At 39.2% G+C, this 14,756-nt stretch overlaps 1 protein-coding gene across 2 annotated transcripts in view; it reads right to left on the reverse strand.

The window, feature by feature from the left end:
- Positions 1-14,756, reverse strand: part of SLC10A7 (solute carrier family 10 member 7) — a 201,148-nt gene that overhangs the window by 49,219 nt on the left and 137,173 nt on the right. For both annotated transcript variants that reach the window (XM_084626838.1, XM_084626837.1), the window contains exons 6-7: positions 14,590-14,625; positions 4,876-4,959 (exon numbers count right to left, since the gene is read on the reverse strand). In XM_084626838.1, the coding sequence (XP_084482964.1) occupies positions 4,876-4,959; positions 14,590-14,625 (120 nt within the window). The remainder of the gene's footprint in view (positions 1-4,875; positions 4,960-14,589; positions 14,626-14,756) is intronic.

Raw genomic sequence — 14,756 nt, forward strand, 5'->3', positions numbered from 1 at the left:
TGGCAGGTTTAGGCTGGTTTCCAGCAGAAACCGGCCTGGCAAGCAGTTCCATTGCAAATGAACCTGGTGAAATAGTCACACACTCACACAACATTTCAATGTTGATGAATCAGCATTTTCCAATGGAAGAATGCTCCATTGGAAAATTTCTGACGAACTCCACTTACCACTGATTTCCTATTGATTTCTGTGTGCAATTGAAGGTGTTGGAATTGAGCTATAAAATCTTACTAAATATGTTTTTTGGTCCTGGCTACCTAAGACTGCCTCTCTCCCTACGCACTCTGTCAGTTAACATCAGTTACTAAAGCCGCTAACAGTCCTCAGTCTGAACATTTTAGGGCTAAAGATAAGGCGTTCCCAATGGAAAGCCTTCATCTATGGAACTTGCTCCCTTCTTTGGTCTGACAAAACCTTGATTAATTGATATTGGGGTATGTCATCTCACCTGGCAGTTGGATTCTTGTAATACAATGCATCTTTCCTGAGTAATATTTGTGCACAGATCAAAGTATTTTTGAAATTTTTTGCAATCTTTTAAGGACTCCTACCAAAATGTCTCTGGGCCTGCTACATGTAGCGCTGTGGAGGATTTCACTCTATTTAGTTTTGCTGAAATATCACTTGCTTCCAAGCACACTGGAATATTGCAATCCCCTCTTTCAATTTTCCCTGGGTCCCTGCAGGACTGAAGGATACATGAAATTTTGCTTGCTCCATTTTTACCAAAGATTTAGTTTAGTTCCAACATGCAATAAAGGTGTGACACAGAAATGCTGGTAAGAGGTTTCTCTTTATGGCCCCAATTCAAAAAAGCATTTATGCATCTCCTTGACTCAAAAGCAGTCTAATAGACTTCAATGGTTTGAGTCTCATGCTTGAAGTTAAGTATGTGCTCATATACTTCCCTGAATTGGGGCCTACTTCCTTTCCTCAGTATGTGATACGGTCAGAGTTACAAAAAGTTATACCTGTGTCACATGGCAGGGGATCAGTATTAGAGTCCGGTGGCTATCGTTACCATAGAAGTCCTCCTGGGTCTTAACTTCTTCTATCAAACAAGAATACTTTCCAAGAACCTTTTAAGGTGTACTATATGCTAGCCTTAAAATTCAGTAAAATGATTTAATATTATAGGTGTTTACATGGCAAGTTACTGTGCAGAAAGCCAGGGTGTGAATCTATAGTACACCAGCTTGCCACGCAGCAATGACCCACGTGGACACTGCTACAGTACACTTGAAGCCCTGTAGTATGACCTGGCATACTACACTTTCGAGCAGTAACACATGAAGCCGTACTCTGGGACTTGTGCTTTGCTATAGCAGTGTCCACATGGGATTTTACTGTGTTACTGCTTCTTGGGCAGTAACTGGCCATGTAGACAAGCCCTTATAGTTAAGGTTGCACAACCCTTTCCATTATAAGGCCCTGTTTTCATTTGCTTTTATTATTGCCAAACTTTAACTGTTTGGGTTGATACAGGCCACATGTCTGCCTCAGGCTGAATTTTTTGGAAAACTTTAAACAAAATGGTCAAGCCATTTCTGAGACTGAAATTAGGGAAAACTGTGTTATTTTGACCCTGTTAATTATTTTATTTATTTATACATACATACCACTGTTTCATAGAGATGTTTTAGTCGTGCCTCCATACTTTAGAGTAGGACCTTGAAACTTGGCAGGAGGGATGCCCTGGTGTCTGGGGGTGTGCCTAGTGCTGTCTCAATGAAAGTCTGCTCAAATATGACCAAGTTATAAGTCTATGAAAAAAATCACACCTTGCATCTGCTCAGCAGAGGTTTGTCGGAGGCTGTAAATGTTATTCTCCAAAGATTCCATCGGCATGCTCCTTTCACACACAGTTCCTGCATGCTGACTGGATTACACATGCACCACCCACACAGCAACTGAGCATGCTCCATCCCTGGGCTGTAAAAGCTGAACAGCATTTTCCCCTTAGTTGCTCCTCGCAGCTGCTAAAACATGCTGTGGCGCTGTGCACCAGAAGTGAGAGGTAGGGAGACCATCTCTCGTGCTTTCAGTGACCTCCCCTCTCCCAACTAGAACATTGTCATAAATATAAAGGGAAGGGTAAACACCTTTAAAATCCCTCCTGGCCAGAGGAAAAACCCTTTCACCTGTAAAGGGTTAAGACGCTAGGATAACCTCACTGGCACCTGACCAAAATGACCAATGAGAAGACAAGACACTTTCAAAAGCTGGGAAGAGGAAGAAAAACAAAGGGTCTGGGTCTGTCTGTGTGATGCTTTTGCCGGGGACAGAACAGGAATGGAGTCTTAGAACTTAGTAAGTAATCTAGCTAGATATGCGTTTGATTATGATTTCTTTAAATGGCTGAGAAATTAAGTTGTGCTGAATAGAATGAATATTCCTGTCTGTATGTCTTTTTGTAACTTAAGGTTTTGCCGAGAGGGATTCTCTATATTTTGAATCTAATTACCCTGTAAGGTATTTACCATCCAGATTTTACAGAGGTGATTCTTTTTACTGTTTCTTCTATTAAAATGTTTCTTTTCAAGAACTGAATGCTTTTTTCATTGTTCTAAGATCCAAGGGTTTGGGTCTGTAGTCACCTGTGCAAATTGGTGAGGATTTTTACCAAACCTTCCCCAGGAAGTGGGGTGCAAGGGTTGGGAGGATTTTGGGGGGAAAGACGTTTCCAAACAACGTTTTCCCAATAAACCCAGATAAACGTTTGGTGGTGGCAGTGGAAGTCCAAGGGCAAAGGGTAAAATAGTTTGTACCTTGGGGAAGTTTTAACCTAAACTGGTAAAAGTAAGCTTAGGAGGTTTTCATGCAGGTCCCCACATCTGTACTCTAGAGTTCAGAGTGGGGAAGGAACCTTGACAGACATGAACAAGAAAGAGGAAGCAGCCTTATTCAAATGCAAAGGGATGTGGTGTAGAGGGTGGTGGTGATGGAACAGGAGCCAAAATAAAGACAGGGACTGGAGCTGAGAAGCTTAGGGGCAGAAGGGTCTATAATCACTACAGCACATTCCCCTCCCAAACCTGAAACTGATCCCAGGATTCCTGAGTCTCAACATCCCTGTGATCTCTAGAAAATAGCTGTACATTCCCGTGGCAAAGTGTCTCTCTCATCCCCCCATCCTGAGTAACTCAGCTTTGCGGTGCCCACTGTTGCGTGGTGCCCCAGGCAACTGCTCTGCTTGCTACCCCTTAATGCTGGCCCTGGCTTTTATATGAAGAAAAACAGTTGTTGCACAGGTGGGCCATGGAGTTTTTATAGCATGTGGGCGGGCTTCAGGAAGCAAAAGGTTGAGAACTCCCTGACATTGAAGATAACTGCCTACTATTGCAACTAGATAATTAGTTAGCTCAAGTGGAAGAACTCTGTGTTGAGGATCTAAGGGTCTGAACTCTGATGATGACCCATGTGGGGGGTCAGAAATATGGTCCCACATGATGGAATTTTCTTTTCTTTTCTTTCTTTTTTCTTTTTTTTCAGTTTGCCTTTTTGAAAAAATAGGAAATTACATTAAATATCCATTAAAAGGAAGTTAAGGTTGCAAAGACCAAGCCCTCAAAAGTTAGAAGATGCCAGTGCACAGGATGCACAGTGTTCAGGAAATGAATCAGAATTGTGTGGCATATAAGGCTGTTTTCTGTCGGACCCCTGTCCATGTGTATTGCTGAAGTTGGAAAGTTTATCGTGAAAGAGGCAGGGGATTGCAGGAAAAGAAAAGATAGTCTCATGTTTAAGGCAGTTGAATACCACCCTGGAGAACTGGATTCTCTCTGCTTCTGCCACAGATTCCCATGAGATGCTGGGCAAGTTACTTGTATCGAACTTTTCACAGGTAGGCAGTTGTTGCGTGTTGTTTTCTGGGTGTCCAGCATGAGGCACCGTTGGCCAGATTTGCAAAAGGACTGAGTGTTCAGAACTGCAACTGAAGTCAATGGGAATTGTGCTTTGAATGCATAAAGTGCTATAAAATGGTAAGTATTCTGAAAAATCAGCCTGTAGGTATCTCAATTTGGGTACTCAAAAATCTGTGTGCCTCAGTTCACAATCTGTAAAATGGAGATAAAACGTCCCTATTGCACAGGACTTTTTAAAGATTCATTAATGTTTGTGAAGCGCTCAGATACTACAGTGACAAGTGTAATACAAAAGCTCAGGAGGAAATTAATTCTGTGTTCAGTGCAAGGTTAAATTGCATGCTATAAATAAGGCAGGGGCCACACACTGAATGATGAGGCTAAAATGAAATATTGAACAGCTGCTCATTCACCGAGCCATCCATCCTGTGCTCAGAATGAGGCAGAGGTTCTGTGGGAAAAAAATAGTATGTGATCACATAATTAAAGATTGTATTATAATGTGCATTCAGAAGGTGCGGGCAGCCTTAATTCTGGCATTTTCTAACTTTTGATGGCCTGACTTTAATACCTTCAAGTTCTTTTAACACAGGATTTTTTAATTAACATAATTAGCAGTAGCCATTACACAGGAAGAATTTTTTCCATCATCCAGGTAAAGGGCATATGACAAAAGAACTATAGAGTGTTCTCAAAGCTCATTTTGCATTGGGCTGCAAGTTTCTCAATCTGGACTGCAATCTTCCCCCATTTTATATTCACAAACTCTCTTCTCTCCTCTCTTCTTCTATACAACAGTGTATGTCTGCGGCAGTGAGGGTCAGATGCTCAATCTCAACAAAGATCAACGTGGCTCCAGGGAGCACTGTAGTATCTTCTCTATGATCTTAGACTCCACCATCCTGAGGCTGTGTCCTATGTGGCAGCATACTGTGTTGACAGTTTATCTTTAAGACAGCCCTCTTTATCTTATTCTTTTTTTAAAAAAAAGTATATTTAAAAGACTTACCTGTCCAATAATAAGAGGAACGACAACAGTCATAAACAGCTGTGAGAATATAGATGTAAAAGGCACAGAGGAGGATGATCCAAGCTACAAAATAAAAATAAAAATACATTGTTAATATTGAACCTTTCCTTCACATCTGTTTTGAGCTCGGCAAAAGATCTGCAATATTTACTTATATCGACTGATGTCCTGATGTATAATTTTACTTATGTGTACACACCTACTTACACACACGTGTGTAACTGTTAAGCCCAATTAATATACGTGATGTTCCACAAGTTACAAAATTAAGGACAGTCTCTGCCAGAAGAGTCTATAATCTAAAGCCCCAATTCTGCCAATATTTATCTACATACGAAAATTAATCTAGAATAAGGTAGGGTATGAATTTAAAGTGGATTAACTATGCCTGAATAACTCCATGTGTAGATGCTCTTATTCATGAATAAGAGTGTCTTATTCCGTATTGGTTTAATCCACTTCCACAGTGGATTAGCCAATTTGGAATAAGGCATTCTTATTTTGGAATGAAAACATCCACACATGGACTTAACCAGGAATAGCTAGTCCGGAATAACTCTGTGTAACTCCCCAGTGTTTCCTTCTACACCAGCCTATTTGGATGTGGCACAGCGGCCCCTGCTGTGGCACATACTGGGTATGCATGAGCTCATGTGCTGCTGCTCCATCTGTGACCTCACATGGGACTGCAGTATCAGGGAGAATCTTGCCTGGACATTTTCCGAAGGAGAAATTTCATCCTTTTTGCACATGAACCTCTCAACCTCCAATTTTAAGCAAATGTGAACAGAGAGGTAGAGCCCTGGTTCCTTGCAGAAATTCCATTGCAGATTAACCAAAATCTCATCACACAATACACAGCCTCCAGGGTGGATTTGCTCTTCTAATGATCCCTGTAACAACTTTTGAAGCATTAAAAGGTTAATAAGTTTTCAAACCCTATTTTGACACTACTTTTGGGCTGGAGAGTTAAAAGCATTAACGACGGTATGTTCAAATAAGCTTTTTCAAGTGAAAATGAAGATTTTAAAACTTTAAAAGCAACCACAGAGAAGTAAATCAAAATGGGTGGTCAGGATTCCAGAACCCTTCACTTTGCTTCCTGAGGCTACAATACTTTTACAGTAACAACACTGTATTTGTGTGAAGGATTCACTGACTTATCTGAATGTTTGAACGTTTTATGTCAATTAGACGTAGTGTATAATCACATTCCAAGTCACGAATCAAAAGATGTCTGACAATAGAAAATATTGCTGAAAAAGACAGCCATTTAGACACCAATATTCTTGCCATCTTTTCAAACTATTATTTCAAATGTAGCATTTCCAAGCACAGAATCTGCATTTGAAAGGAATCTCAAGGCTTCAGATTAAAGGCAGTTGTGGACTCATCAGCACAGATGTCAAGTTTTTTAAGAAAAGGAAACTGAATTATAGTGGGTGAGGGATGGGAGACGAAAAGGGAGCCATATCACAAACAAATATACCTATGAGAAACAAATTATTTTATACAAAGCAATGATCTTCCAAACCAGAGCTTTAAAAGTTCAGCTCTTTCATGACAAATGTGAATAACCACTTTGACACCCCCCGTTTTTGACAAGTGCATGCACCTGGCCCTGTCTTGTATCCTAGTGCCTTTTATTCATACATAGTTAGTTACAGTGCCAGCCTTCTCTCCCCCACTCAGGGTACTGCCGTTATTCCTTCCTCAAAGATAGATTCCTGGTTTCTTGTTTCCCTTACCCACTCTACAATGATGTCACTGGTGGCATTTTATCATTGTCAAGTCCCAGAAAAAAAGGTCTATAAGCTTAAAGACAACAGGCCAGATCCTCAGCTGGTGTAAACTATCACAGCTCCATTAAAGAGCTGGCCCTGAATCTATGTCCAGAGGATACAGAAGACAGGAGGAAGGAGGAATTTTCATTCATGCAAAATAAGTACACTTTTCAGCCCCTGATCAATGACACAATCTGGCCACTGATAAGTGAATCTCAGATGATTCAGATTCTGAGATGATGCTTAACTAAGCCTTATCAAAACTATCTGGACATACATAGTATGCAAAATTAGACTGAAAATCTCACAAGAACACGTTCCTTCTTGATCACCCGCACTTGCTGTTTCCAGATTTTACTGTACTTTGGGACTTATGGTCTCATCTATTAGCAGAGAGCTAAAATGAGCTAGATTGAGGAAAAAACGTGAAGTAAGGAGCTATTCAAACTTCTCCAAATCTTAAGTTAATGGTAGACGACCGGCTACTCTCCTTAACATCATAACCCCAACACCTAAGAATGAGCTGCCTTTTTTGTTTGTTTGAGAAAGCCAAATAGAAGGAACATTTCTTAAACAACTTTGGGAATAAAATAATACCAATCAGGTATTAATAGCTGTAAAAATGTGACTGGATTTTCTTATCACTTATTTTCCATTTAACTTGTTACATAAATTGTGGAGATCAAGTTTAGCATTTAATCACATCTCATCACAAGTCTGTCTTTCAAAATATTGAAAAATTGATTTGCCAGTATAATCATAGAATCATAGAATATCAGGGTTGGAAGGGACCCCAGAAGGTCATCTAGTCCAACCCCCTGCTCAAAGCAGGACCAATTCCCAGTTAAATCATCCCAGCCAGGGCTTTGTCAAGCCTGACCTTAAAAACCTCTAAGGAAGGAGATTCTACCACCTCCCTAGGTAACGCATTCCAGTGTTTCACCACCCTCTTAGTGAAAAAGTTTTTCCTAATATCCAATCTAAACCTCCCCCACTGCAACTTGAGTTGTTTTATATTTCATTTTAAAACAATAATTCTTTGCACAGGCATGTGATTTTTATTTAATGGATACCTTGTTTATATGTACTGTATAGCCTGTGTTCTTCTGGATATCTATGTCTGAATATGGTGCTCATTAACAGCATAGGCTTATGAAGCACTAACTAGAATCAGACAAGGGGACCAGTTTGAGTAGTCCCTATTCACTTAAATAGTCCCATTGACTTAAACGGGATAACTCACAGGAGTAAGGAATGAACACATGAATAAGGGTTTGCAGGGTAAGGCCATATTGGGAGCAAGTTCCAGGCGAGTTTCTCCACACAATCCTGTCACTGTGCAGTACTTAAACTTGACCTGTAATGCTCCTGCTACTCCAGCCCTAGACCTCTCAGCTCCAGAGACTGCCAATTTTAACAACACCTGCCAAATTATTTAGTGGGTTTGTTTATAGCAGAGTTCACAGGAGAGACACGGACTGAGCCTGAAGTGATAGGATATAATTAACTTTTTGTTGTATAAAGGAATCCTCCTCGCATGAAAATGAGAACACTCTGCACTTCCAATCCTATCCTAACTCCACATGACAGGTGGTCAATCTTCTTTTTTCTGGCTGCCAAGGCAGATATCACAGCTGGGGTGTCCTCCCCAAGGAAGAGGCTACACCCAGAACTGCCACAGACTCAGAACAAACACCTCCTGCCAGTCGTACCAAATTACAATCCAGTGCCACATTTGCTGCCCGTATTGAGTCCACTTCAGAGGAACTCTGGGCTCTCTGCTCTACAGCATTTTCTTGTACTTAACATGTTTTTCCAGGCTGTGTCCTCAGACTCTACTAAGTACACTGTTAGCCAGCTTGAGCCTTCTCCCTTGCTGAGCACCCCGAGAATCTGTGCAAGCCTCACCAAAGATAATTAGGGTGGGGAAGGTGGTAAAAAGAAGAGATGACAGACTGGAAGGGTCATTGGCCTTTTGAGTTTGTGGTGCAATTTGCAGACTCCTGCAATATTTTGTGAGTTTTCTATTTAGAGGTAAATGTATTCTATCAGCCATAAAAACAATTTTAGTTTAATAGGCAGAAGACATCTTTAAAAGACTCTCCATGTGTTTTAAAGTGATATCTGGTATACAATTACAAAAGTAGAGACAAGTGGAATAGAAAGTCCTCCACAGAAATTGTACAGATATTAGATTCCTCTACCTTTGCAGATGTGCAATTATCTATATATGTGGTAGGGGATGGGAGGATTTGTATTGTTGTTTGGTCACTAAAAAAGAAGTATAATGTAAGGCAGTCAAAAGTTAGTCTGACACAAAGGCACATAGAGTTTGATGCAAAGCTCACTGAAGTCAATGGAAAGATTTCCACTGATCATTTCATTCCTCAGAGATTAAGAAGGAAATTAATCTGTATACGAAATAGATATTATAGACAAGGTAGTAAGAAGATGGTGCACTTTAAATCATTCAGATGAAATAATTGACCTGTAAACAGTTAATGCACTGTATCGTCTTCCTCACTCCCACAATCAACCTGTTGTCACACACCAGTGACATACATTAGCCACAACTTCCTTAACAACTTCTGTGTCTTCTCAGCTCTTAGTATATTATTTAACAATTCATTCTTCAGTTGACCGGCAATCAGCCTTCACTTGTCAAGAACTCACAAAAAATGAATGTGTGTATGTTCTATGATACTGAAAAAGGGAAGCTATTTTACCAGGGAAATAAGGAAACAAAGTACAGTTCAAAGAAATCCAGGTTGTTTTTCCTGAAAATCTGAGAAATCCAGCATTTTGAGGAACAGTAGTTTCATTTAAAGACTGTTAACATAAAGCAAATGTTAAAAGATAATAAAACTTTAATATTTATGGCAACATGTAGTTTTACTCATGTTCCTTTTCAGTAGTCCTTTCCTCCAAGATGTTTAAACTGAAGTTTTCTCCCCTTGACTGAGCCGAGATTCTTTCACTAATACTATATTCTAATATTTGTAGTATCACTGTTCACAAGCACCCCATCAAAATGACTGATATAACATACAGAACATAGGAAAAAAATCACTGAATAAATCAAGTAGAAGGAGCAAGCTGATTAGGAAGTAGAAAAGCTTCTACTTCAACACCTGTATCATGGTAATCACCTTTGATAGTATGGCAAATACAGAAGTAGTACATGACACTTACATGGAGTTTTGCTAAGTATATTTTCACAAACGTACATGAGTGTTGCAAGGGCTTTTTAACATTCCAGGTTGAAGTGGTTTTGCAGGCAAGCTTTGAAGACTGACGTACACAAGAATGTAAAATACACACTTAGCCCAACGTTTCTTTGGTGACTTCAGTAAAGATATATAGATTCATACATCTTTGTATTTGTTACTTTGTTATCCAACCAACCATACTTCCATAAATTAAAGAGAGTACCTAGCATCCGTTCATACACAATAGTGGTAATAATTTCAAGACCACGGCAGAGTTGTAATGTAATATCATAAAAAAGTGCAAAAAGTAAACAAAGTAAAATTTTGTTTTCATAAACATTCAAATGATTTGTTATATTGTGGTACCAAATACATTGTGATTAATCAGCTATGTTTTATTATGTCAGCACTACTGTAGCAAAGTAAAATCTCAGAGCTATATTGTTCTACCCCTGAATAGGGGCATAAGAGCAGGAGCAATATAAGGAGCTTCCAACCTCCTCAGCTGAGCATAACTGCAAGTCCATGTACTCGTCCAAGGGCAGGACCAGAGAGAATAGTGGTGCTAGCCATCCCAAGAGGGATGAGAGGAGGGGCAGAGCCATTTTCATATAGAACCTGGCACTTGTGGCACAACAGCTATGCTCTCCCTGCTCCCAGGGGAGCTCCAAGAGACTGTTTTCCTGAGGCATTCAGCTCTTCCCCCACCTGGGGCAGTGCTTACAAGGCACAGTCCAGCCCTTAAAAAAGATATAGACACAAATACAAACATACAGTACACATACTGTCTTAATGATGTTATATTTTAAGGAGACACAGGAGTGATGATGTAGTTAAAAGTGTTCCAGAGTGCTGTGCTTCTCTCTTTCAGACGAGACATAAAAACAATGGTGCTGACAACTTGAGGTTATTAAAGAGATCACAGCACTATTACCTTCACAGCATGATGTTACAATTTGTTTAACTGTCTTTTATTAACGTAAATGTGCCCAGAAGCTTTGGCAATGGCAGCATATTTTTAGAATTCAAATAATAAATGTTCACAAGAGTATAGGTGTTAGCCTTAGTGTTCCAGCCAAATTGTAAGTTGAGGGCTTGATTCCTGCACCCTTACTCATGTTAAGTAGAATTGTACTCTGCAAGACAAAAAAAACCTGTTCAAGAAATACAATGCTAATCAACTTAAGTAGGGGTGCCACATTTGGGATTCAAGTAATTACATTCTGCTTACCTAAATTCTCTCTGTTGTTTCACTAGATATTGTTCATCACTTCCTAACATAAACTGTTCTTCATCGTTATTGTGTGCTATTAACATTTGCTCTGTTTCACCTGAGAGGAGGTGGCAGTTATTTCAGTATTCACAGCAAAGGATACAGCTTCTATAACCAGTCAGCAAAGGCATTGTAAGGCACTGTGCAATCCATTTAGATGAATACGGATTATTATAAATGTAGTATCATTACTGCTACTGGGAAAAGTACAGACATTAGTTGAAAACAGAGAACAAAGTAATAAGATAATTGTAAACATAAGGTACTGCTCCATACCCACATGATGGGACAAAGCCTGGGGAATTAAACTACCAACTCTCTAAATTCTACATTGTGACAATTATTCATCATTAGTAGAGAAATTCCCCCAAAAGGAGATTTCTTCTTGTCTATGTGAATTCTTAGCTTACTATTTTTCTGAATTTTTTTTTAAAACAGCTTAAAAAACTGGCTCTTCAGTTTAAAAATCTTGATTACTGTACTGCCACTACTGGTTTCACTTAAATATCTAACCTGACACAAGGAAAGTAGGAACTTGTCGTGTGTGCTCTAGTATATAGGATCCCATATCCCTCTAATAAAACCTTGCAAAATGTTGCAAAGAAAGGAGAATGGCATATTTCCATGTTAACTTGCAACCAATGGGTCTCAGAGTGCTTTATGTTTAAACCCTTTTCTGCTCATCACATATATGAATGCAAATGTGTATTGTTTATGCTACACTGCCCCTTTATAACACGATCCTTGGGAATCCAACATCATAAGTGTTAAAAATAACAGTTATAATGAGGACAACAATACCGGGGTTTAATGCAGCTGGAAGCCAAGGTTCTATAGCTTCCTATTACAGTGATAATCAGTGATGCTTATGACGGTTGCTATCCTTTAAAATCTAACAAAGGGTACCTACAAAGAAAGTCTGCTAACTGAGGGTACAATATATGAGGTTTCATAAAATCAGTCTTCAAATCTCAGACCATTTTGCTAAATAAGCTTTATATAATAAGTTTGGTAGCAGAAGTATTCTCTTCAGAAATGTGACTGAATCTTATATTTAACACCATTCATTTAGGGAAATAAATTATTTGCAGGAAATATATAATTTATAACAAGCTTTCACTCTTCTTCCATTTGTCTACTTCAACATGTCTTTAACAACTTTGTTAAAACAACTCATGTTTGCATTAACAGACATTTACAAACAAAGGAAGCACTTCAAAACATTATATACTGTCAGAAATTAACATGGGGCACACAGAGGGAAAAATTTAAACTGTGACCATCTAGGGCCAAGCTATCTAAAGAAAACAAAAGAACAAGTTAATAAATAATAATTTAAGTGTATTCTGGTAGCACTCAGAAAGCGTTAGGCACTGTTTACACATACAGGCCTTGCCTTAAGAGCTTATGGTAGTCTTATAAATATTATTACTATAATATAGTATTCTAATGATAGTATTATTACTCTGTTGGAGCATGGCCATTGCTTTATTAACACTAGCGAGCATCATAGGCCTGATCCAAAGCCCACTGAAGTGCTTTTGAAAACCATTCAGTGTCCATCGAAATCAACATAAATACAACCAGTGTTGGCTTAACTCCAATGAGAGTTTTACCTTGGTGCTGAGTGTTTTTGAAAATTCCATCCAACATGAATAGAGTATCAAAGGACAAATCATCCCTTGTCACACACTAGACTTTTATACATCAATAAATCCCACAGAATCATGGCTCAAGTTTTGAACACTGTGATAATGAAAGAATCTGCAGCTTTTGCAGATTTTAGTCCACACATTTTGTTTAGAGCTTTGTTAAGAAGTGACAACTTCTTTTTCTTCCCGAGAGCAAACTGCTCAGAGTGCTACAAATAGTAGTACGGTGAATAATAAACAGTTAAGTGGCACAGTGTTCCACTAGTAACTTCAGCACTGATTGGAAGCACGCATGCCTATTCTCTGGCTCCTATTTCTTCTTGAACATTAGAGACTTTTACAACTTGCTACAAGATGAAATAGAAGATGAGATACAAGATGAAAAACGTCACGGCTGACTACTAGCTGGCTGGAGTATTTTGTTACCTAATCTTTTATTTGCCCATAAAGAGATGTCACTGACATAAATCAAGACTTTATCTTGTTTCAAAAGTTGTACGATTGAAAAATTAAATAAATTTCAGGTTTTACGAAAAATGCGCCTTCCCCCAGGCTCCGTTTCAAAAACATCCTATCTCAGTTGGGGTACAAGGGTTCAAGACGTCACTTAGAAAGTGAAAAAGATGCTCATGTTCAAGGTAATAAAACCAAAAGTTTTTCTCTTTTTAAAATGGGATTTTGGTCTTGTAACTCCACCCCTCTGGAAGAATTACCGTCTATCAGGGAGAGCAGAAGAGGGGCAGACAGTGAGGAGAGTAGTAGCAGACCATCCGGAAGCAGTTCCTTCCCTCTTCCTTATAAGGAAGTCATATTAGCTCTGTCTGTGAACAGGTGTCTTTCATAACCTACACTAAAACACAGTTTACACACCGTGAGTCCATACTTACAACCCTTTCCGGGGGTTTGATTGTCATAATACAGAAATTAACAGTAAGACAACAAAGTTCAACTTAAACCTTCGTGACAGGCTTGGCCGCTCCTCAGGACTTCTCAGCCCATACCCTATATCTCCTCTCCCCAGAGAGCAACATACCTCAGTGGTTCCATGAAACCCATGTATCCTGTTGCCAGCAGGATCAACACCTGCTAAATGATATTAGATATTTCAGGGAAACACTGCCAGCCTGTTACAGGGTCACTCACTGTGTAATGACGAATAAACATCACTTGCAACCAGATCTCTGTCTGCTTCCATGAACTGTAAGTAACCAAGACCCTGACGGATGACCAACGACTGAGTAAGACTTGAACAAACAAGAGTCAACAAGGTTCTTGTTAGTGGCACCCAATGGCTTCAGTAATTTGTCATCCCCTTTCCAATCTCTCACACACCTCTAACACAAAAATACCCATAGGTTTTAGTTGCCCAAATGTAAGACTGCATTTACCTGGCCAAACAGTCAGACGTGAGGCCCATTTTGGCTCATTATGATCCCATGCTACCCCAGCACATGCTATAAGATAGCTCTCCTACTGGGGTAAGCATTTTGTCATTGCAAACATGTGTGTTTGGCTCAGCTTGTCTGATTGTGATACTGTCAGATGAGCAGGCTCACACCCCCTTATAAAAGGAAGCAGTGGGCACTGTGTTTGCTGTGACACATTTTTATTTATTACCAGTTTGGAAGAAGTCTGTCCCAAATACTGACCACAACTCCTTTTGAGTATCAAAACAATGTAAAAATCAATGAAACTTCTGGTTTACAGTATATTTTTTAATAAGTGGTAAGTTACTTTAAAAAAAGGGATTGGAGTCTTAATATCAAAATACTCACAAAAAGCAGCAGTAGAAGTGGAGTTATAATGATACCCTGGAAGAAATAAAAGAATGTTTTATTAGCCAGGAAAGCAGAATCTTCTCTTTGTCATCTTAAACCCTGATGCATGGAAATACATAGATTTTGTTAAATTAAAGCAAGGCTAAATGATAACGAAAGGAAAC

This window comes from Lepidochelys olivacea (genome assembly GCF_965140295.1).
Source record: "Lepidochelys olivacea isolate rLepOli2 genome assembly, chromosome: 4".
Classification (NCBI taxonomy): domain Eukaryota; kingdom Metazoa; phylum Chordata; order Testudines; family Cheloniidae; genus Lepidochelys; species Lepidochelys olivacea.